General features: G+C 39.1%; 1 protein-coding gene across 1 annotated transcript; it reads right to left on the bottom strand.

The window, feature by feature from the left end:
* Positions 1 to 1031: 1031 nt before the first annotated feature.
* On the bottom strand, positions 1032 to 22462 carry SH2D1A (SH2 domain containing 1A). Its single transcript, XM_035008351.1, has 4 exons — positions 21921 to 22462; positions 8041 to 8104; positions 2709 to 2853; positions 1032 to 1656 (listed from the first exon to the last, which is right to left on the bottom strand). The coding sequence occupies exons 1-4, from the start codon at positions 22055 to 22057 to the stop codon at positions 1616 to 1618; spliced, it is 387 nt and encodes a 128-aa protein (XP_034864242.1). The 5' UTR covers positions 22058 to 22462; the 3' UTR covers positions 1032 to 1615.
* Between the last annotated feature and the right edge of the window lie 780 nt (positions 22463 to 23242).

Below are 23242 nucleotides of genomic sequence, written 5' to 3'. Positions count from 1 at the left end.
TTAATGATTCAAAAAAGCTTTTTCAAAAAAGACTCTGGTAAAGAAACATGCAAACATAATTCATGTATTTAGGATTATTCCAGAATGAACAAGCTAGAGAGAGTGAAAATTAGTTACACCTATTAAAATTTAAACCCAAGCTACAAAAAAGGAAAAATTATCTAAACATACGCATTTTGTTTTGAAAGTTAGCTTTCTGAATTCCTTCACAAGTTAAAGTGATGCCTTTATTTCTAGAAATGGTAAATGGCCCAACTCCACGTCGGCACTCGCACTGCATCCATGTTAAATGCTCAGACACCAGATCTTGCCAGTGCACGGAGAGTTGCTCTGTCTCTTGGCAGTTCATCAAGCTCACCCCGACTCGTGTACAACCCAGAATTCCAATTTATTAGTTTATAACAGAACTTAGCATTTTCCTATGGACCACGGACCAGAGTATTTGTCTTGACTCATTCTGCCTCTAACAACAGATCCACCTACACAGTGGGAACCTCACTTAGCATGTGCTTATCACCTTTTATTGACATCTTTTGCTCTTTTTCTGTTACTTTTTTTTAATTGTTACTGTTTTCTTGTCCAACTAGAGAGCGAGCTGCCTGAGCACAGGGGCTGGGTGTTTTTACTTCTCTACCCCAGTGCCTACTGTGTTTGTTGAGTGAGTGAATTCTAGGAGCCCCGAAACAACTTGATATATAATCAAATCACAAAAGTCATGAAAATATACATGTGAGAAAAAATATAAATATCGGTCACTGTGTAAAATCTTGGCTCTCACTTAGGTTGCCGTCGCTTGGAATTGTTAAAAAACAACACAACTGTAAGGTTTTCAGGGCTCCCATAGGGCTACCTAATAGGGAGATCACTTGTAAATCAGCTACTCAGGAGCACAGCTGCTGAAGTTTCCTTTCAAAATAAGGTTTTACGTGGAGTACCAACAACTGGGATAGAGGTAGATGAAAAATCCTGTAATATCAAATGTAATCAACATTTAGAGCGTATTTTAAATTACGGGATTTTTAACCTCCAGATTGGTCTGTGGATTCTGCTATCCAACTTCAGGACACTAGGCGAAAAGGTTGCTTTTAGAATTAAACAGAAATTCTTCCCTCTTTATCCAGTACTTGTCTTAACACACAGTGCACAACTTCATAAATCCCCAAAGACCCTACACCACCATAGCCAGTGGAGAGCGTAATACCTAATGACAAAGACGAGGGACACGAACCGGCTTCCTGCCATCTAATCAAGCAAGACATTTTAAAATCAGTAGCTGTCAAATAATATTTCACTAAAAAATGGTGATTTTGAGAAAAAAACTGAGGATTATTTTTATTTATATTTGGCAAGAATTGACATTAATCTTTTCTAAAGTACCATTATGTTTTAAATCGTTTCCCATTTGTAAATAACACTGAAAATAACCTCATTTCAAAGCGCCTCATTACCGGCAAAGTCCATTTCAGCTTTTACATCATGCTAGAGACTTCCATTACGGGACTATGATGGTTTTAGAAATACATTTGTAGCTCACTGAACTGTATTATCTACAATATATAAGACTTAGCATAGATTTAAATTATAGAAAATAAAGTACAAGGTATTTGATTTTTCTTCATGGTGCTTTCAGGAACACATCAGGATCTTCTCTTCTCCCTAAAGAAAAATAATCACGAAAATCAAGAAAAGATAAACTTACAAGCTATTAAAATTGCAGGTTAACTCGAACTTATAATCATAAAACTTCCAACGGCATAAAGCTCACAAAGATATAACCCGGTGATACAGCTCAAGCAACCAGTACTTAAAACTGAGTTATAAAGAATGGAATACGGAGCAGAAGGAACAGTTTGTAATTGTAATGTGTAATTTGTAAATTGGAGTTCTATTTATATCTCTATTATAAAGGCTAACTACTCATTAATTTAATTCAGCACTTAAGTCTAATTGTCAGTTTATGCCTCAGCCTGGGTCCCTGTCAAAAAGGGACATAACAACTCATTTTTCTAATCATAAATATTTATTGTTTCAATCAAGGCATAGCCTCTTACTCCAAACAAGTGATTAACCCCTTTCAGTAGATGAATAGACAATCACATAGCTGCAGATATTGACCAGTATTCTGTCGTCAGCTTGATACATACACTAAAATAGCTTCGCTCAGGAGATGGGACAACGTGTGCCTGTAGCATAATAGCGTGTACTAATTTAGTTTCCTTCGCTCCAATAAAATGTCATTAATTCAAGCACCACAAATTCAGAAATGAGGATCACGTGGGCCACGCTAACATTAGCCTTTCCTTCCCTAAAGGGAAAGAAAGTATCGTTTACTAAGCAAAGGTGAAGGACGGCCCAGGTGTTGTCGGAACTATTCCATCCTTCAAACGTTTTGTGTCTAAGTTAGTGAAGTGAAATGGTACTTCGGTGTTGACAAAAGGGACATGGTGGAGAACAAGACGGAAAAGAGGGGTTTAAATGTTGTGGGCTCATCGAATTCTTTTTATTTTCCCGGAGTTTTATTAAAAGTTTACAGTGGAGCCTATTGAAATCATAACCTGTGAATAGTCCCCCCTCGCTCGACTGGCTGGCAACACCTACCTCCCCACTGCATGTTGCTTACCGAACTTCCCATAACTTTATATTTATGAACAGGTTGACTCATAACCCCAAGCTGCCAAGCCCTGTCGAAAATGGACAGTGAACCATACCTGTAGTACCTTGTGCACTTCTAACTGAGCATTTCTTCTCAACTGGATACTGCAGAGGTATTACAATACCTTGATCTGGCTTCTGAAATGCTGAAATGAGATTTTTTATTTTCCGGAAAAATCTTTTATGAACCCCAGGTGCTGTCTGGAAAATAAAAGGCCAAGCAAATTATTCACCTACCTCCGAATGATATAAATAGGCCTACAAAATGTGTGAGGGAGGCTTAGATCGGTAACATTTGTATAACTTGTTCAAATATTTGAAAACATAAGGAAGAAGGAAAAACAACATTTCTAGCAGAGCTTACTTTGGTTGGCTGAACTTCCCTGCAAGAGGAGCTAATGAGCTGTCATTTCAGTTCTCCCAAGGGTGGTATTAGTTTGTACAAGCTCCTGCCCTTCCTGCCTGCTACCCATCACACATCCCGAGCCTCTAAGGGTATACAGGCCATTACCCACAATGAATGCACCAACAGAGAAGATGCAGTTAAACACAGAAAAAACACAGATCGTACAGGTCATTAATAAAAAGACTGAAAAAACAAACCAACAACAGCAGCCTAGCCTCCCAGTCATCATTCCACAGTAAAAATGCTATGCAGGAAATTAAAAATTGACCGTTATGATATACACAACACATAGCTAGTTAGTCCCCAGACTCTCCCCTCACCATACGTCCTGCCTCATCCTTCATATTGAATTTTTTCCTCCTCGGGAAACTTCCCTATCCTCCCCAAAATTGCTCTCTGCCAACACCTCACCGTGACAAGGTTTTCTCTATGACACGAAAATGAAAGACTATATAAGGTCACCTTTATTTATTTGTTTGTTTGCTTTTAAGAGATCATTATTTGCAAGTGACTATTAAAATGTATTCCTTTCCTGACATCAATTCTGTTGCAAAGGCACTGCTGAAAATAACAATTTCCTGCAAAAGCTTATGAGCCCAGCTTTAGGCATCAGCTCAAAACTGTCATTTTACATAAAATAAAATAGTATTGCTATAAGCAATTGAACAATGACTAGGTTTTTTTTTGAAAGCTGTTTTTCAGCTATTCCATCTGGAAGATTCTTGAGGTGGGAGCTGTTTGTTTGTTAGCATTTAATGAGAAAACATGAAGGCTGGCAAGCAAACTTCAGCCAACTAGACGAAAAGCTGAGGACAGCACGCTGTCCATAGTAACTCACAGTCATTTCCTACATTGGGGCAAGTATTTTTTTTTTTTTTAAAGCACTGAAAAAGTTCTTTTTAGCTTTAAATTAGTGTCTACTGGGAGGCTCACAGAGTCCAGAGCCTCAGTAGATGTAGAACACTCTCTCTCTCAGCTCCACCCCTATGGTCAAAACACCTTCCCAGAACTGGGGGCACCTGGGTGGCCCAGTCAGTTGAACGGCGGACTCTTGGTTTCAGCTCAGGTCAGCATCTCAGGGCCATGGGGATCGAAACCAGCATGGATCCCTGCACTGGGCTCTGTGCTCAGCAGGGAGTCTGCTTGAGATTCTCTCTCTCTCCCCCTCTCCCTCTGCCCCTCCCCACCCCCCTCTAAAATAAAGAACTGAATCTTAAAAAAAAAAAACCTTCCCAGAACTCGACTTGAGACCTCATCCAAAATACCATGGCCATTCTTACAGGGCTCCAAACAGTTCTTTGGCTCCAAGACAGAATCTCTAAATGGCATGGGCAGGTCATAGGCACAAAATACCTCCTTATATCTTCCTCACAGTACTTTTTCAATTCCAGGCACTTTCCCGTCATTTGCCTCCACTATTTCCTCACAAATTGGCAGTGATCTGCTGATTTGCTTATTCCCATTTGACAGATAAGAAAATGGAAATACAGGGGTGCCTATGTGGCTCAGTCAGTTGAGCGACCAACTCTGGATCTCAGCTCAGGTCTTGATCTTAGGGCTGTGAGTTCAAGCTCCGCACTGGGCTCCACGCTGGGCGTGAAGCCTACTTAAAAAAAGAAAAAGAAATACAAAGGGATAATTCAGCTTGCCCAGGGTCACACAGATAATCAGAAGCAGAACTGGCTCTAGATCCCAGCACCCAGTCTTTTGTTGTTCAGGCCAATACCCACAATGAGTTCACCAACAGAGAGGGTAAGACCAAACAGTTTCTAGAGAAGTTAGAGTCACCAACCAGAAGAGAAACTGTACACTCCCCCAGTGTGGAAAGATTTCAAACCACACATCTTTTTAGCTGTTCTTGTGGCTTGTAAAACCATTTATCAACAGAAACATCTTTTTTATGGGGACTTAACATGCAGTTAACGCTTGATTATCCACACTAACAGAAAGGAATAATAGCACTGGATGTACAATTTGAACATGGGATACAATGTTTCACTGGCAAATGACTATCCTAATTTACAGTGTTTTGCTTAGGTTAATATGTAAAGTTATTTAGCATCTACTGATCTACTGATGATCAAATATCCAGAAAAGCCCAAAGGCACTGAAGTCCACAGGGGGAGCTTAGTACTTTTTTTTTTTTAAGATTTTCTTTATTTATTTGAGATAGAATGAGAGTGAGAGCATGACAGCGCAAGCAGGGAGAGTGGCAGAGGAAGAGGGAGAAGCAGGCTCTCCACTGAGGAGCCCGACGCGGGGCTCGATCCCAGGACCCTGGGATCATGACCTGAGCCGAAGGCAGACGCTTAACCAACTGAGCCACCCAGGCACCCTAGTACATTTTTTTTTTTACAATATACTGATGACAATGCACATATCAATAAATGACAGTTGACTGTGTATAGAATTCTCTAAATTCACAATTTAGCAAAATTTTAGCCTGAGTCTCATGAGATAAGTTAATACACTAGGCAATGATAAAACCTAAAAGTCTATCTAAAAGTAGATATTCACATAATATTTGTCTTTCATAATTTGGGGGATCCAGAGTTAAAATTTCATTGATTTTTCCTGCTGTGTGGCAAACTAAAGCACTGTTCCAAAAAGCAGTATAAATATCTGTCATTTAACCAATTTTGAAAATACATTTACCACAAGAATCGTACCACTGACAACTCCCATTCTGTCACTGAACTCAGCTATTGTTCAAATTTGCACATTTCCCATACTGCCATCTCTTAGTTATCCATGGAAACATGTTTTGGATCACAGCTGGTCTTCAATATGCTCTGGAGAAATTTCTTCCAGTCAGGTGATATGAGCTCTGAGAACACACACTAGTTTAATATTCCCTTAACAAAAAAACATAACTAAGAAAGCAAATTTAGTAGATAGAAAAAATGCAATATGCATTTCAAAAATAAATCTAAGGCATTTTTTAAAAACTGTTTTCCCTTTGGAGAAAACATGCCAATCTTCTGCTCTCTTGGTGCAGATAATTACAATATGGGGTCAGGCCAGACAACAGGATGAAAGGACATTTATGTTCAATAAGCCCTTTCTTCCTTAACATGATCACAAGCATGTAACAATCGGCATATGATATTATACTTGAAATAGAAGAAAACAAATTTAAAGACAAGATTAGCTAAACCCTAATAATTTGAGGCCCTTTCCATAAAGAATATTCTTCAGCAGCCGAAGGCTACTTCTCTAGGGAGAAAGCCTATTTCTAATCAAAGTATATACAAATATATATGTATATATCACAAACAACTACTCTTCATGATAAATGAAATTTAATTTCTGATTCAATCATCTCTGCAGTGCTGCAGAGAATTTTAAAATATAAACGGGTGTAAATCGTTTTGATTAGAAATGTTACTGCTTTGCCTCTAATTAGTATCACAGTATTAATTATCTGTGATAATTATAAAGTAATTAATTATTATTAATTATTATTAATGAATTATTTATTTATGATATAAAGCAACATGTTTGAAAACTTGCCCTAATTCATCTCTGTAGTTTAAAACATCTGTAGTCTGCAACTTGGGCTTTCTAGTTTACTGATGAATTTGTAAAGGTTAGAGCTATTTTAATTTTTTTTAAGTCTAGACTTTAGTATTTCTTAAGCGCATAGACTGAGTTATTAACAGAGGTTGATATTTGCATTTATGTTTTCAAACACCTCATAATAAAGTGCTTTCATTATAAAGACAGGCTGTTTTTAAAGAGTCAGAAATCTGAGAAAGCATTTGAGGTCAAAGGTTTCAGTTGTAGAGACCTCTACATTGGTAAGATGTGATATCCTACCCTGGTACATGGAAATAAATTCGCTCTGTGGGCATTACTTGCAACGGTATAGTGACTTTCAAATGTTTTCAAAGCCATCAGAGCCCATTTTTCTAATGAAATCCTATCCGAGCCCCAGCTGATAAGCAAAACAAAGGTGAACCTTTCGGATCAAAGATGAATTGGGCACCCAAAAGCATATCCACTTTTGTCCCCCTCTCCCTCTGACCCCCACTCCCGGCTGCCCCATGGCAGCCAGTTGGAAGAACTTTAGAATTTTGGAGAGCGTACCTTTAAAACCACTGCAATGTTCCCTCTAATTTTATTCTGCCTACCCTTGTCTTTCCCACATGGCCCAGCTAGGAGTCTGCCTCCACACAAAGAGCAATCTTGATTACTAATCCTTGGAAAATCTTCCCTTCTTTGAACTCCTATGCTAGATAACATGGCAATTGACTACATACAATCATTGTCCAGCAGTTTGGGTGAGTTCACATTTTTGAGGGCTTACTATGTACCAGGTCCTGTAGCTAAGAGCTTTCTTTTATAAGCATTATCCCATTTAATCTTCAAAATGAACCCTATGAGCAAGGCACTATTTTTAGGCTCATTTTACAGATGAAGAAATTTGTTCAGGGATAAGTTAAGTAACCTGCCCAAGTTCACAGACCTGTCAGGGAGGAGGGGGTTCCAGACCTGGAACCCAGATCTACTTGACGACAAACTCTGAGCTCTCACATCGCTCTTGAATTCATGTTGTATCTCCCCAGGGGTATTAGATAGAGGCTCTTAGAAAACAGGAGTCATATTGTTTAATCCACCATTGATCCAATGCTCATATTGGTATCATTTGGTAAATAATTGCTTATTTAACCATAATACACATTTTGTATATGCTTTCTAAAATTTTGCATAGGCACTAAAAGTTTGACACAATCCTTCAACTTTTTTATATTTTCCCCAAAGTGAGACCATTCTATACAATGGTGGCTGAACAGAACTGGGACAAAAATTCTCTAAAGCCTTCTTAAGACCCATGAATAATTTTGGGTTGGAGCTTTAGTGATTTGAATCTGATGAATATTTGGGGAAAGTAGGATTTGACAACTCTTTTATAAAACCAGCTTAAATTTCAAACACCTCCCTGATACCCCCAGAAGCAAAAAATAATAAAAAAGCTATACCTCAGCACTCCAAGAACCTGTTTCTGTCTGGGACACTCGGTATGTATAAATGTAACCTTGATACCTGTGAAAGAATAAACTTCAATTACTGAAACAATCCAAAAGAACAACAGATGCTCTAAATTTGAGCTTAACTATTCCACATAAATGTTACATAATTGGGACACACATATATGGCACCACTGCATTCACAGGAAGAAAAACCTGGGGGATCTAACTTGCTTGCATATTATATCTGGTTAATCACAGTTTTTAGAGAGCCTTCTTTATCTTTTCCCTTTTTTAAAATATGGGAGCTCACACTCCTAAGGATTTGTCTAGTTGAGAGACTGGACAGAAAGAAACTAGAGATGTGTTGTAATTAGTAAAAATCATGGTTTATTAAATAGACTGAAGAAAGTGTAGTCATTTTTTTAAAGATTTTATTTGTCAGAGAGAGAGAGAGTGCACAAGCAGGGGGAGTGGCAGGCAGAGGGAGAAGCAGACTCCCCGCTGAGCAGGGAGCCCATTGCGGGGCTGGATCCCAGGGCCCTGGGATCACGACCTGAGCTGAAGGCAGACGCTTAACTGACTGAGCCACCCAGGTGTCCCCAAAGTGTGGTCATATTACTTTTAAGTACATATAGAGCCTTTAGGTGAAAAATATTTTACTGGGAAAAGGTACTATCAGGTCCACTTAATAGAAATAATAATAATATTAATTATAAATATAATAAATATAATACTATATTTCTATAATATTACTATTATAGTTACTTTACAGTATAATATAGTAAGAATAGAAATTTGAATTAAAAAAATTCCTGGGGCACCTGGGTGGTTCAGTTGGTTAAGCATCCAACTCTTGGTTTCAGTTTAGGTCATGATCTTGGGGTCATGGGATTAAGTCCCGAGCCTGGCTCTGCGCTCAGCACGGAATGTGCTTGCCCCTCTCCCTCTGTTCCTCCCTCTGCTTGCTCTCTCTCTCTCTCTCTTACTCTCTCAAAAATAAATAAAATTTTTCAGAAAAGACTCCTGCTAAAGTACTTGAAAGCAGCTTGTCCTTTGGGGTAAACATTCTCCACCATCACTCAGTGTGTAAGCATACTTGTACAACTATAATTGATGCCAAGAGTTTTAGATGCTGTATTAGTTTGCTTTGGCTGCCACAGCAAAATACCACAGAGCAGGTGGCTTAAACAAAAGAAATTTATTTTCTCACAGTTCTGGAGGTTGGAAGTCCAAGATCAAGGTGCCAGCGACATAGCTTTCATTCTGAGGCCTCTTCTCTTGGCTCGTAGGCAGCCACCATCTTGCTGTGAGCTCACATGACCTCTTCCTTGTGTGTGCATGGAGAGAGACTCTCTTCTTCTTATAAGGCTACCCATCCTATTGGATTAGAGCCCCACCCTTACGGCCTCATTTAACCTTAACTATATTCCAAAGGCCTATCTCCAAATGCAGCCGCAATGTGGGTTAGGGCTTCAACACAGGAATTTGATGAGGACACAATTCAGTCCATAGCACATGCATTATTATCTCTTTTGGACCCCACGACAATCCTGTGAGCTTTATATTGTAAAATTAATCTTATAGATGAGGAAACTGAGACTTTGAGAAGCTAAGTAACGAGAACCACACTAGAGATCAAGCAACAAAGATGGGATTTGAATCAGGCCTGTTCAACTCTAGAGCCCTAGCTCTTGGTCCCCATACTATAATGGATGTAGATTATAATCTGCCTAAGAAACGTTTACTTCATAGAAAAGTAGGGTAAACTTTGTTCTGAATTATTTCAAATTATGAATAGGAGTATGGATCAGATTCTCTGGATCAACACAGTTTTATTTTAGACATTTTCTGATTGTTATTCTTAGGCACAAGTTTAGGTCACTATAGATCCTTGGTTAGAATACATGTTAAACTTTGGTAAAAACAAATGTATTTAAACTTTAAAGAACAGATGATTCTAAAGCATTCCAAACAGAGGGTCATCCTCAAGTAATTGACCTCACTTACCATCAATTCCCTTTAGAACTCAAAGTCTTTAAATATGTGGAGTAGGGGCACCTGGGTGGCTCAATCAGTTGGGTGTCCAACTCTTGGTTTCAGTTCATGTCATGATCTTGGGGTCATGGGATTGAGCCCTGCGTTGGGCTCTGTGTTCAGCTAGGAGTCTGCTGGAGATTCTCTATCTCCCTCTCTCTCTCCTTCTGCCCCTGCCCCCACTTGCATGCGTGCGCGCACACTCTCTCTCTCAAATGAATAAATAAATCTTTTTAAAAATGTGCATTAAATTACTGAATCTTTAATCAATATCCATCAGTACTGATTATCTAAAGGACAAAAAAATACATCTGAAACACTATGATCAGGTTCATTCAATTTGTGAAGCCAAAAAAATTCAATTTAATTGCTGGTGTGATTATAGGAAATGTTTCATTTTTGTTATGAAGGTTTGCCAGCATATTTAGATCATACATAAAATAGCTTGATATATGCATATATAATATGCTAAATAAAAATATAATATTACATTGTTAAAGTCTTATTTTTTTAAGCAACAAAATCTACCTCAAAGCCCACTGATTACAGTAAGTACTCTACAGGGAACAAGGTGAGGGCTTTGAGTTCCATTTTTCACCATGGGAACTCGAAACCTAAAGCTTTAAGTGATTTTCTTAAAGTCACATAGCAAAATGGAGATAGAAGCAGAGAAATAGCATAGGTCCTTCGTTCCAATTTCCCTCTGGGAAGCGATTAATGGCAGCAATTCAGTATCATTAAAGGTGATGTGGAAATGCATTATTTAAAATCTCAGCGACGATGCAAGCAAAATCGTAAGCAACCAGTTTTCACTTTCTAAAACAGCGAGTCTCTAAAAATACAAAGAATCTATCTCCCTACTATCATTCAGCCTCATTTAGTCAAAATAAATGAGTCTGTTTTGAAAATTGTTTCCTAACGAATCTGATCTTATCTCACTTTCAGTTAAGCAGCAGGAACCTGAGTACCACTTCAAAAGCCCTTACCTCCCTCAGTCTCTGAACAACCTGGTGTCAGTGGCACCTAAAACTTCTTGTGATTAACCCATCTAATATTAACAATTTCCTACTCCCCCGCCCCTCAGATTTCTGAATGAGCAGAATCGCTTCACCCCTCAAATAAACCAGTAGTTCATCTCTTCCACTTTCAAGTCACTGAAGTCACTGACCGAGAATCCCCTGTACTCAATTCTCGTTACCCTATGGTCATAGATGCAAGAGATCCAAAAAGGGGCCATCCAAATTACATTGCCAGGGTAATAATATCAGCATCACCTGGGAACTTGTTAGAAATGCAGGGTCTCAGGCCTTGCCCGCGAACCACTGAATCAGAATCGGTATTTTAACAAGATCTCCGGGTGATTTGTAAGAACGTTACAGTTACAGGTGGACTGATTAAAATGCAAAAAGAATGCCCACACCTTATTGGGATTCTTGATGGCAATTTCTGCAAAGTCAAGCTAGGTTCTTGCACTCACCTAGGGCACTTCTGTGCCACCTCCTCCGTAGTCACTCAGTCTCTGTTTTCGGAATTAAGAGTACGCTTATCGTAAGGAGCACTGAGTAATGTATAGAACTGTTGAATCATTATACTGTACACCTGAAACTAATCTAACACTGCATGTTAACTATACTTCAGTAAAAACGTTTTTAATTTCAAAATAAATAAAAGTTTTTAAGGAAAAAAATAAATACAAGCTGAAGCTTTTTCAATTGTTTCAGTCTTCATTGAGCAGTGTTTCTGAACCATGTACTTCCTCTTCTCCAACAAAATTTCATGTTTTGTTTTCTGTAGCTTGAGTTATGAAATAATAATTTTAAAATATAAAATTCAACTAAAATTTGAGTATGTTTTTTCAAACTACACATAGTCTCTCCCCATCCACTGAAAAGCCACCGTTCTAGGAAATAAATTGGGAATAGAGTTGTAAAAAGAGCCATAATACCATGCATATTTTTGACCTAATGAATGACCTTGCTTATCTTCATTACACTCCAAGGAATCAAAGGACAAAGCAATTTCATAAAGAGTTTCATAGTACTTCTATTTTAAGGGTGGGAAAAAAGAGAATTAACCTAAGTACCCCCAAATAAGGTATGTTATTCAAAATAAGAAAATGGTAGCAGAAAGAACCATTCAAAATTATACCGAAGTGCAAAGGTATTAGAGTCCTCTTATGTTTTTCAAAAAATGTTAAATTAAGCACATGGGTTATGTTAATATAAAATATGGTACATGAAAGGAGTGGACACACAGAGACATCACCCTGATTACAACTATTCAGAACCATATCTGTATATATACAAACTAGAAGCAAATTTAAACTAATATAAATGCATCCTCATATATTAATTTTTCCTATAAAGTTACATAAGTGACTGCTAACATTTTTTTAAAGAAAAAGAAGCAAAATTACAATTTGGTGCTTTACAAATCTAGTCTAAGTCACAAACCAGAAAAATTTAATTTATGTTTAAAAACTCTTTTTTTTTTTTTTAAAGATTTTATTTATTCATGAGAGACAGAGGCAGAGGGAGAAGCAGGCTCCCCGCGGAGCAGGGAGCCCGATGCGGGACTCGATCCCAGGACTCTGGGATCATGACCTGAGCCAAAGGCAGATGCTTAACCGACTGAGCCACCCAGGCGTCCCTATGTTTAAAAACTCTTGCATCCCTTTTAGGATTATCTTTTCTCTGACTCCTTCCATTAATACAGACAAACCAAGAATGCTCTGTAATTTTAAAATTCCTTCCTCCACCAAATCTTTTGTCAGACTTGTTGATTGTCCTGGAATTTAAAATTTATCATGAAAAAAAATCTAGAAAATGAATAATTAGTAGAAAACAGTCGAGGCTTTTTATTGCTATTGTTATTGACATGAATTTTAACTAATATTTTGCATTTTAATGACTACAAAGCATGTGTTGATTCGGGCCCTGCTAATATTAAAATTCGCCTTCATTTTTTCAAAAGCTGTCCCAACCCTTAAAAAAGTGCTCTGGTTAGAAATGAACGAGAAGAAAGCAACCTTGACTTATTTCTTATTTTCTCAAGGGGTCAGTGTTAGGGACAAATCTTGGTTTAGAACTAACAAAACCACAACTCTTTCTTTATACCACTTCAAGGACTACACAAAAGAAAAAGTTTAGCTACCTCTGATTCTTCATGACACTGCAAATAAAGCATGCTAGTGCCCATACGGTCTATGTCTATACAAACCAATGCTATGAGCAAAATTCAAGGCACAATTAAAATGTGACTGATTTTTTAACAAATATTTCAGAACTTTTAAACCCAGAAGAATATACCATATACAAAGCCATCATTATTGAGACTATACCCTGAGTCAAGAGATTTCTGAATTTCCTATGGCACAATCTTCCTTTTTTCAGACTGAACTTGAATTTACAAAACTGATATATCAAGTCATTCAGCTTCAAGTCTGATGGGAAAACTATGTAAAACCAGTTTCGATGAGTCATGACAATAAATGTAATCTCTTCTTCCCCTGAACTGCCACAGCACATTTTATTTATGTAGTCCTATGATGCTCTGACTTGGTATTCCAATTATTTGTAGATCTTTTATGTATATTAACTATACCTACTACATGTTTGCTTTATAAACATTAACTCATGTAATAATCCTCTGAGAATTACTAACCCTATGAGGGAAATACTATTCTTATCATCATTTCCCTTTTCACAGATAAGGAACCTGAGATACCGAAAGTTTAAGTAACTTGCCCGAGATAAAATAGCTAGTTTAGGGTCAAGTTGGGATGGAGTGAATTAATAAATTGGTCTTAAGGTGATTCCAAAAGCACAGTTCTCAAAAAGGGAGGAAGTCTGCTTGGCCTCAGGGCTGGAAGTGTCCACTGAGGGGGAGAGGAAAAGAAGGGGCTGAAGAAAAGAAGCCAGTTGAGGAGAACCCAAAAAAGATTAACCCAGACTTCCCCTTCACTTAGGTAAATGACATCCTCAGATTAATCTTGCAACTTTAATTTCACATTGTCAACCAGAATCAGCACTTGATTTACTGGTCTGTGAATTGTACATTTGGTGGTTTATGTGATGCAACTTTAATCCTAGGCTGGCTTTCAGGCTTGCTCTGCCACTAATGGATTGTACTCAGAAAATCCAAAATAATTCTGGTGACCTAAATTATCATGAAGACAAATGCGGCACCAACACATATATCCAATTGTAGTAAAAAACTAACTGTAAACTAAGTCATAATTTCTCATTCTTTTGAGTTCTTGGCTACAATGTTTCCATCTATTACAACTGATAAACTGGAATTTTATTTCGTCACTGCTCCTTCCCCCATTTCTCCAGCTCAGTGGTTTCATAGGCACTTTATTCCCAGTCATCCCTTAAATCTCAAAGGACAAAAAGACAATTATCCTTTTATCTAAAGACATATATGTCAAATGACTTCACTATGCGTCCTTGCAGCTAAAGAATGTAACAGCACTTCAGCTTCTAAATCTTCCATCAGATAGGTAACAAACAAAGTCAGAGATGTACAGGAGGATGCTAATTATGGAAATAAACTATTTCTGCAAACTAATTATTTTAAATATTTTAAATTGGTTTTCCTCCTCTCACCATCAAACTACCCCAGTGGGCATGGAGGACTTTCCCAATGGCTGTCTACATTGAGGGTGAGAAGGGAAGAAATGTCAGAGTTCAAGTGTAACTTAGTGAGAAGAAACCTAATATACATAGAAAACCAAAAAGAATAAACTAAACTACACTAAAATAAAATAAAATAAAACTATTTGCATTAATAAGAGCATTTAGTACACAGGATGAATACAAGAAAAATGTTAAGTCGGTAGCTTTCTTAAGCAACAGAAAATTATGGTAGAAAAAGAAAATTCCATTTTCAATAGAAACAAAAAAAATTGACACGTACATTCATACACACAATGACTAGAAATAAACTTAACAAAAAATGTGCAATATCTATAGGAAGAAAACTACAAAACTTTATTGATGGATATAAATTTAAAAAAAATTTTTTTAAAGATTTTATTTATTTATTTGAGAGAGAGCACATGAGAGGGGGGAGGGTCAGAGGGAGAAGCAGACCCCCTGCTGAGCAAGGAGCCCGATATGGGACTCGATCCCGGGACTCCAGGATCATGACCTGAGCCGAAGGCAGTCGCTTAACCAACTGAGCCACCCAAGTGCCCAAATTTTAAAAATTAATAAATGGAGAGATGTATCAGGTTTTTTGATGGGAAGACTACATTCTTTAAAGATGGCAATTATTCCTTAATTTATTATTGAGTTTAATGTAGTCCCAATGGGATTTTTTTTTAACTTAACAAAATTAGTCTACATTTCATCTCAAAGAACCAATAAATAAGAATAGCAAATAATTAGGGTGCCTGGCTGGCTCAGTTGGTGGAGCGTGCAACTTTTGATGTTGGGGTTGTGAGCTCAAGCCTCATATTGGGTGTGGAGATTACTTAAAAATAAAATCTTTAAGGGGCACCTGGGTGGCTCATTCGTTAAGCGTCTGCCTTCGGCTCAGGTCATGATCCCAGGGTCCTGGGATCGAGCCTCACATCAGGCTCCCTGCTAAGAGGGGAGCCTGCTTCTCCCTCTCCCACTCCTCCTGCTTTGTTCCCTCTCTCACTGTGTCTCTCTCTGTCAAATAAATTAATAAAATCTTTAAAAAATAAATAAATAAAATAAATCTTTGGGGAAAAAAAGAATAGCAAATAATTATTTAAATGTATTAAACATTATCATACTACAGTGCTAGTAATACAAGAATAAATAGATCAGTTGAGCCAAATAGGTGGGAAATAATAACTGCTATATGTTAGAGTTTAACATATGTTAAAGTAGGCTAGGAAATCAATGGGGAATGAAAGTTCTATTTATAAATTATATTAGGACAATTGTTAGCTACTTTGAAACAAAATCAAATTAGATCTCTTCTCCACATCAAAATGAAATCCCAAATGGAATTAAAGAGTTAAATGTAAACGAACCAAACCATAAATTGAAAACAAAAACTGAAGTGAAGTGGTATGACATCTCTGCAGGAGAAAGAACTTTCTAAGCTGGGAAGCAAAGGAAGAAATTAAGCACAAAGAAAATGAGTGACAGATTTGACTACTAAAAATGTTATTTTTTGTGTATCAGAGAAAAGTAACGGCAAACACCAAACTGAGAAAAGATACTTGCAACAGATCAAGGATTAGTATATAAAAATTCATAATGTGTTAAGAAAAATAGTAAGATCCAAATGGTTAAATGGCAAAGCACACAAAGAGCCAATTTATGAACAAGGAGGTATAATAGCTTACCAACCATATAAAAGACACTCTAACTAATCAAAGAAATATGAAATAAAGAGTGAGACACCAAATTTCAAGGAGAATTTTTTTTAACAATATACCCATTTCTAGGGAGGGCATAGTGAAATGGACACTCATGCATTACTGTTGAACATATATGTAAACTGGCATAACCATTTAGGAAAAATATTTGATGATCATGTATATATCAAGAATCCTAAGCTGTTAATGTTTTCTGACCTGGAAATTGCATATCTTGAAATTCATTATAAGGAAATAATATAAATACAAGGAAATCTTTATGGACTAAAATATGAATCATGATGACATTTGTAACAGCAAAGAAAAATGGAATGATTCAAATGTCTAAAAATGATGACAGGTTAAGGAAAATAGAGTACAATCACTGGCTGAGCTATCATGCAGCCATAAAAAATGATGTCTTAAAATATATATGAATGGGTTTTTTTCATGTTAAGTGGAAAATGCAGTAGAATATGATATTGTAAGAGCACTTGTGTGTTTAGAAAGCAATTTATTTTATTAAAATATGGAAGAAAATTCCCTTAATTTTCAACAATAATTGTCTTTAGGTTTTAAAAATATAGATGATTTCCCTCATTTCCATTACTTATATTTTTCAAGTTTTCTATAAGAAGAATAGGTATTAGGAACTATTTTTAATAGACTCATTATACAAAAATCTGCATTTATGTACTGAAAATAACTGAAAGGAAAACTCACTTTATTTTTTTTTTAAGATTTTATTTATTTATTTGACAGAGAAAGACACAGCGAGAGAGGGAACACAAACGGGGAGTGGGAGAGGGAGAAGCAGACTCCCCGCCGAGCAGGGAGCCCGATGCGGGACTCGATCCCGGGACTCCAGGATCATGACCTGAGCCGAAGGCAGTCGCTTAACCAACTGAGCCACCCAGGCGCCCAGGAAAACTCACTTTAAAGGAAGGTGAGAAATTCTGTAAATGGAAAATTTCTTTAGTGCTTTATGAGATTCAATTTTCCAAAACTGAACAGAGGAAAAGGCCATATCTAAAGGCCATGAATGGGGGCTCAGAACCAGGGAAAAGAGCAAGCATAGTTTGAAAATAGAGTTTAAAATAAAGTTTGAAAGGGCGCCTGAGTGGCTCAGTTGGTTAAGCGACTGCCTTCGGCTCAGGTCATGATCCCAGGGTCCCGGGATCGAGTCCCGCATCGGGCTCCCTGCTCGGCGGAGAGTCTGCTTCTCCCTCTGACCCTCCCGCTTCTCATACTCTCTCTCTCTCTCTCAAATAAATAAATGGAATCTTTAAAAAAATAAATAAATAAATAAATAATAAAATAAAATAAAAAAGTTTGAAAGCACACATAATGTATTATTTCTGCCATAAAATTATAGAAACTAAAGATCAACCAAACCTTCTTGGACAATGGGAGAAAACGAGAGATAGAATGAGAAACTACTCTGAGTGAATTCTATAGTCAATTCACGTTTGTTAGCTATATCTTGTTCGTGTGTATATGACACCATTTACATTGTTATTTCTACTGCATATCATGAGCACACAAGTTTTGGTTTGAAATGAGTACGTTGTTTATTTCAAAATAAAATATGATTTTTGTTACTACAGCATAGTACTAAAATGGGGGCATGAAATTTTTATGTTTATCAAAAGGGACCCTTGGCTCAAAAAGCGTAAGAAACTATCATGAAAGACAATGTATCCTTGTGTCTTTCCTCTGTAGCACAGCCTGGCAATCATGATCTAAGACTTTGAGGCCCCAGTGTGCCCATCAAAAGACATGCTAGGAGATTCCCAGTTTGCCTACCGAATTCCACGACTTCATAAGGAAGTTTGCATGGAGAACTGAGAGTCATAAAAACTGCATTTATGCAAGATTCACTTTGGGTAAAAACTTACATGTTTGAGAATTTCCCACTCTGCCTAAGTTAATTCCTTATGTGGTCCTGGCCTACATAGGCAAAAGGCTAAAAGTTGTCCTTTTCTTTTGCATATTTTTCCAATAGCGATCTTATGCAAAAGGTAGGCACACCTTACGATTCCTATTTAACGTGTATGGAAATCAAGACCCAGAGAAGCTGAATGACCTCCCCAGAGTCCACACCCTGGCCTGATTATCAGTCCAAAGCTCTTTGCAGTAAAGAAGGGTATTTGCCTTGGCAATCCATTTGCTAATTCAAAAATATTTATTGAGTGCCTATTATGTACCTCATAACGTGCCTCATAATGGCTATTATGTGCTAGGTTGTGTTCCTGGTGCAGAAGACAATGTCCCTGCCTTCAGTGAGTTTCCATTTTTGCTGAAGAAAACAGCAATACATAAGTAAACAAGCAGATGTCAGCTAGTTTAAAGCTCCTTGAAGAAAAATAAAGTCATAGAGTGTAACAGGCACAGGGAGAAGGTACTTAATTTAGATAGGGTGGTCAAGGAAGTGGTCTCTGAGGCACGAGGCAGAAGTAACAAAGTGTAAAGATCCTAGGAGGAGAGCGCACAGTTGGCAGGTTTGAGAAAAAACAAAGGGGCCAATGTGGCTGAGTCTTTAGGTGCATCTTGCCACACACTGTCTCATCTTACTCCCCTGCCCAGGCTTCTTTTTTACCGCTAGGTTAAGGGGCTCATTACCTCCTTTGTCACCTTCTCTAAAGAAGCCCCTTTCGCTTGCCCACTCATTCTTCCACATTCTTCTGATAAGAAAAGAGCCGCAGAATACTAGATGGCTTTCACTGACCTTCCCCAGTTTCCAATTGGGAAAAACAATAATGTAAGCAAATCATAAGGGTCTGAGCCTAAGACTAGTATCAAAAAGACAATAAATAACAAGTGTCGGCAAGGATGTGGAGAAAAGTGAACCTTTCCGCACTTCTGGTAAGAATGTAAATTGGTGTGACTACTATGGAAAACAGTATGGAGGTTCCTCAAAAAAACTGGAATAGAAATACCATGATCCAGTAATTCCACTACTGGGTATTTACCCAAAGAAAACAAAAACACTAATTCAAAAAAGCATATGCACCCCTATGTTTATTGCAGCATTATTTACAATAGGCAAGATATGGAAGCAACCCAAGTGTCCATCAGCAGATGAATGGATAAAGAAGATGTGGTATAATATATACAATGGAATATTACTCAGCCATAAAAAGAATGAAATCTTGCCATTTGCAATGACATGGATGGAGCTAAAGAGTATAATGCTAAGTGAAATAAGTCAGAGAAAGTCAAATACCATATGCTTTCACTTATATGCAGAATCTAAAAAATAAAACAAACAAAAATACTCTTAAATACAGAGGACAAACTGGTGGTCACCAGAGGGGAGAGGGATGGGGGGGATGGGCAAAATAGGTGAAGAGGATTAAGAGGTACAAATTTCTAGTTATAAAATAAATAAGTCATAGATATGAAAAGTACAGCATAGGGGATATAGTCAACAATACTGTAATAACTTTGTATGGTGACAGATGGTGACCACACTTATCGTGCTGAGCATTTTGTAATGCGTAGAATTGTCAAATCACTATGTCGTACACCTAAAACCAATATAACATTGTATGTCAACTGTACTTCAAAAAGAAAAAAAAAGATGTGAGCCCAAGAAATTCAACTGCTTCCACATATTTCTCTTGAAGCCTTTATAATAAATGTATTTAGCATGGCCTGAGAGTTGTCACCAACATGGCTTGACCATGTAAAAAAAAAAAAAAAAAAACAATAAACAACGAAAATCATCTAATAATGGCCTCAGTATGATCTTCTTCACTGACCCAGAAAGTATTTCATAATCTTGCAGTGTATCATTAGGTATCAAAATTACTACCAAGCATTTTCCTTCATTTTGTTTCTGACTAGAGCCTACTACGTAGTGCAGGTGTTTCATGTGTAACAAAAAGTGATCAAGTTAGGTCCTTCCTTAGAAATGCCCCATGAGTACCGAAAGAACTCGACTGAAGACAGATACAATAATAATAACAGCTTACATTTACTGAGCATTTATGATGTGTCCGGTCCAGTGTCAAATTCTTTACCTGCATTATCGCATTTGCCCCTCACTCTCCTATGAGGTAGGTTGCATTATTATACCCATTTTATGGACAAGAAAACCAAAGGACCGAGAGGTTAACTTGCCAAGGTCACAAGTCTACCATCAGACTGGCACAGGATTAGGTCTCAGATCTCCTGATTCTGGAGCCCTGGAGCAAAGATGAAGGTGGATCTGATTCAAAATGGGCGTTAGACTAAGGCATGCCTAGGTAAAGGGCAAAGCTGAATCATAACAGGGGTGTTTTCCCTTCATGCCCTTTACCACTACTGTCAGTCCTAGCTTTTTATCAAGAAGGATCCTACTTCTCAAGTATCATATGATCTCACTGATAGGAGGAATTCATAATCTCAGGAAACAAACTGACGGTTGCTGGAGTGGAGGGGGATAGGAGGGATGGGGTAGCTGGGTGATAGACATAGGGGAGGGTATGTGCTATGGTGAGCGCTGTGAATTGTGTAAGACTGTTGAATCACAGACCTGTACTTCTGAAACAAATAATGCAATATATGTTAAGAAAAAAAAAAGAAGAAGAAGGTAGCAGGAGGGGAAGAATGAAGGGGGGGAAATCGGAGGGGGAGATGAACCATGAGAGACGATGGACTCTGAAAAACAAACTGAGGGTTTTAGAGGGGAGGGCAGTGGGGGATGGGTTAGCCCGGTGATGGGCATGTACTGCATGGAGCACTGGGTGTTATATGAAAACAATGAATCATGGAACACTACATCAAAAACTAATGATGTATGGTGATTAACATAACATAATAAAATAAAATTTAAAAAAAAGAAGGGTCCTACTTCTGAAACCCCCAGCCCCCACACACAGCTCCTCCAAAAGAAGCGAAGTAAGCAGATCCAGAGAGGCAGTCTTACTTCCAAATATCCCCCTCTCAGCACCCCGACCTAACTGGCATTGCATTCTTAAAGTAATGAATTCCTCTTGCTCTCCCAGAACGTGATGGTTTCCCTTGGGAGGACACCTCCAATTCCATTTAAAGAGATCTGGAAAGGCAGAGATGCCTTTCCTTTTCTCAGGAGTCAGTGGCCCCAATTTTGGCCAGTCCACCATCCCAGGGCTCCACCTCGCTGGCCTCCACTAGAGGTCAAAACGGGAGGTGGGGAGCCTGGATCTTCCTCAGAGCAAAGGTAGATTCTAGGCCTCCTCTCCCCACCCCAAAGGGCATTCTCCGCAGCTGCCACAAAAGGCCCCCGGGGAGGCCTTTCTGGAGCGGGAAGGCCCTGGGAGTGAAACCCCCATGAAGGGCCTACCCCGAAGCTCGGTCCGCGACGCCCCTAGGCTGGACCTGCGGAAGGCCTTGGGGAGGTCGCAGGAGCAGTGTTGGAGGCCCCGACGTCGCCCGCCGCCGCCCGCAGCCCCAGCCGGTGCGGTCTGGCCGGCGGGCCCGATGCCCGCAGCCCCAGCCGGTGCGGTCTGGCCGGCGGGCCCGGTGCCCGCAGCCACCGCGACGTACTCACAGCACACACAGGCAGTACACGCCCGGGACGCTCTCGCTGTCTCTCAGCAAATAGCTGCCATCCAGCCCCGTGGCCAGCAGAAGCTTCTCGCCCGTCTCCCGGCTGATTTTGCCGTGGTACACAGCCACCGCGTCCATGGCCTGGTGGACTCGTGGGCCGCTGAGGCGTGGGCCGGTGGAAGTCAGATGCCCCTGCTGCGGCAACCGGGCCCCAAGTCAGCCACCTGACTCCCAGTTCAGCCAGATGTGCAGAAAAAGAGAGAGGAGCGCCCGAACAACAGGATGTTGTCTATCTGCCTTCAAACCTCCTTCTCACACTTCAATTAAAACCAGCTCAGCAATTTAGAAGCTTGGTTATTGCCACAAGGTTCAATCCCCCTCCCTGCCCCCACCCTCCGCACCCCACCCCCAACACAGGGTTCAGAGGGGGAGGGGAGGCCAACTGGAAGAAGGTCCTTGCAAGATCTCGGTTGTACTACCCAAGGCCGACCCGGGCCCACAGACAGGACTGCTTGCTAAGGCTTCCGTTCTTGCAGGTTTCCCAGGGGCCGCCAGGGATGACTTAGCTTAATTAGTCCCCAGACGGGTTGATGATAGAGGCAAGGTGTACATGGCCTTCATGTGGGGCAGAAACATGCTGACAGAGAATGAAAGAACCAGAAGCTCTAAGACCAAAACACAGAAACTACCAGTACTGTCAGTGGGCAGGCACTCCTGAGCACAACCAGTAGGCTCTGACACAATCAGAAAAGTCCGTGAGAAACCAACACGGGCCAAGTCTCCTTTGCTACTCTTCCTAGTCATCTTGAGCAATCCTGATCCTGAGCAAATACTGATTTTTCCTACTTTCTTGGCCAAGATTCCGGAGTGCTGACTGAGGAACAAAAATTCAATCTATGTCTGGGACACCTGGGTGGCTCAGTCGGTTAGCGTCTGCCTTCCGCTAGGGTCCTGATCCCAGAGTGCCAGGATCAAGCCCTGCATCAGGCTCCTGCTCATGCTAGCTCTCACTTGCTCTCTCTCTCTCTCTCTCAAATAAATAAATAAAACCTTTAAAAAACATCCATCTATATCCAAAGATGTTCCAGATTTTTGTTTGTTTGTTTGATAAGCCTTAGTTGAGAGAATGAATCATTTCATTGGTGCTCTGTCTTTATGTGGACTTGTATACACCCTTTGATGTATAGGGCCCACCTATCTGCATTTGGGGCATAAAACTTGTTTTAAATCATATCGCAAGTGTTGATAATTTTAGCCTCTGCTGTTAATAGAGCATGTTTTTTCTTCAGTTGATGCTAAACTATCATTAATTTTTAAAGCCTT

The sequence above is a fragment of the Mirounga leonina genome, unplaced genomic scaffold (genome assembly GCF_011800145.1).
Source record: "Mirounga leonina isolate KUSES-001 unplaced genomic scaffold, KU_Mleo_1.0 Mir_101664, whole genome shotgun sequence".
Lineage (NCBI taxonomy): Eukaryota > Metazoa > Chordata > Mammalia > Carnivora > Phocidae > Mirounga > Mirounga leonina.
The sequence above is the reverse complement of the archived record's forward strand: the minus strand, read 5'-3'. Positions and strand labels throughout refer to the sequence as shown.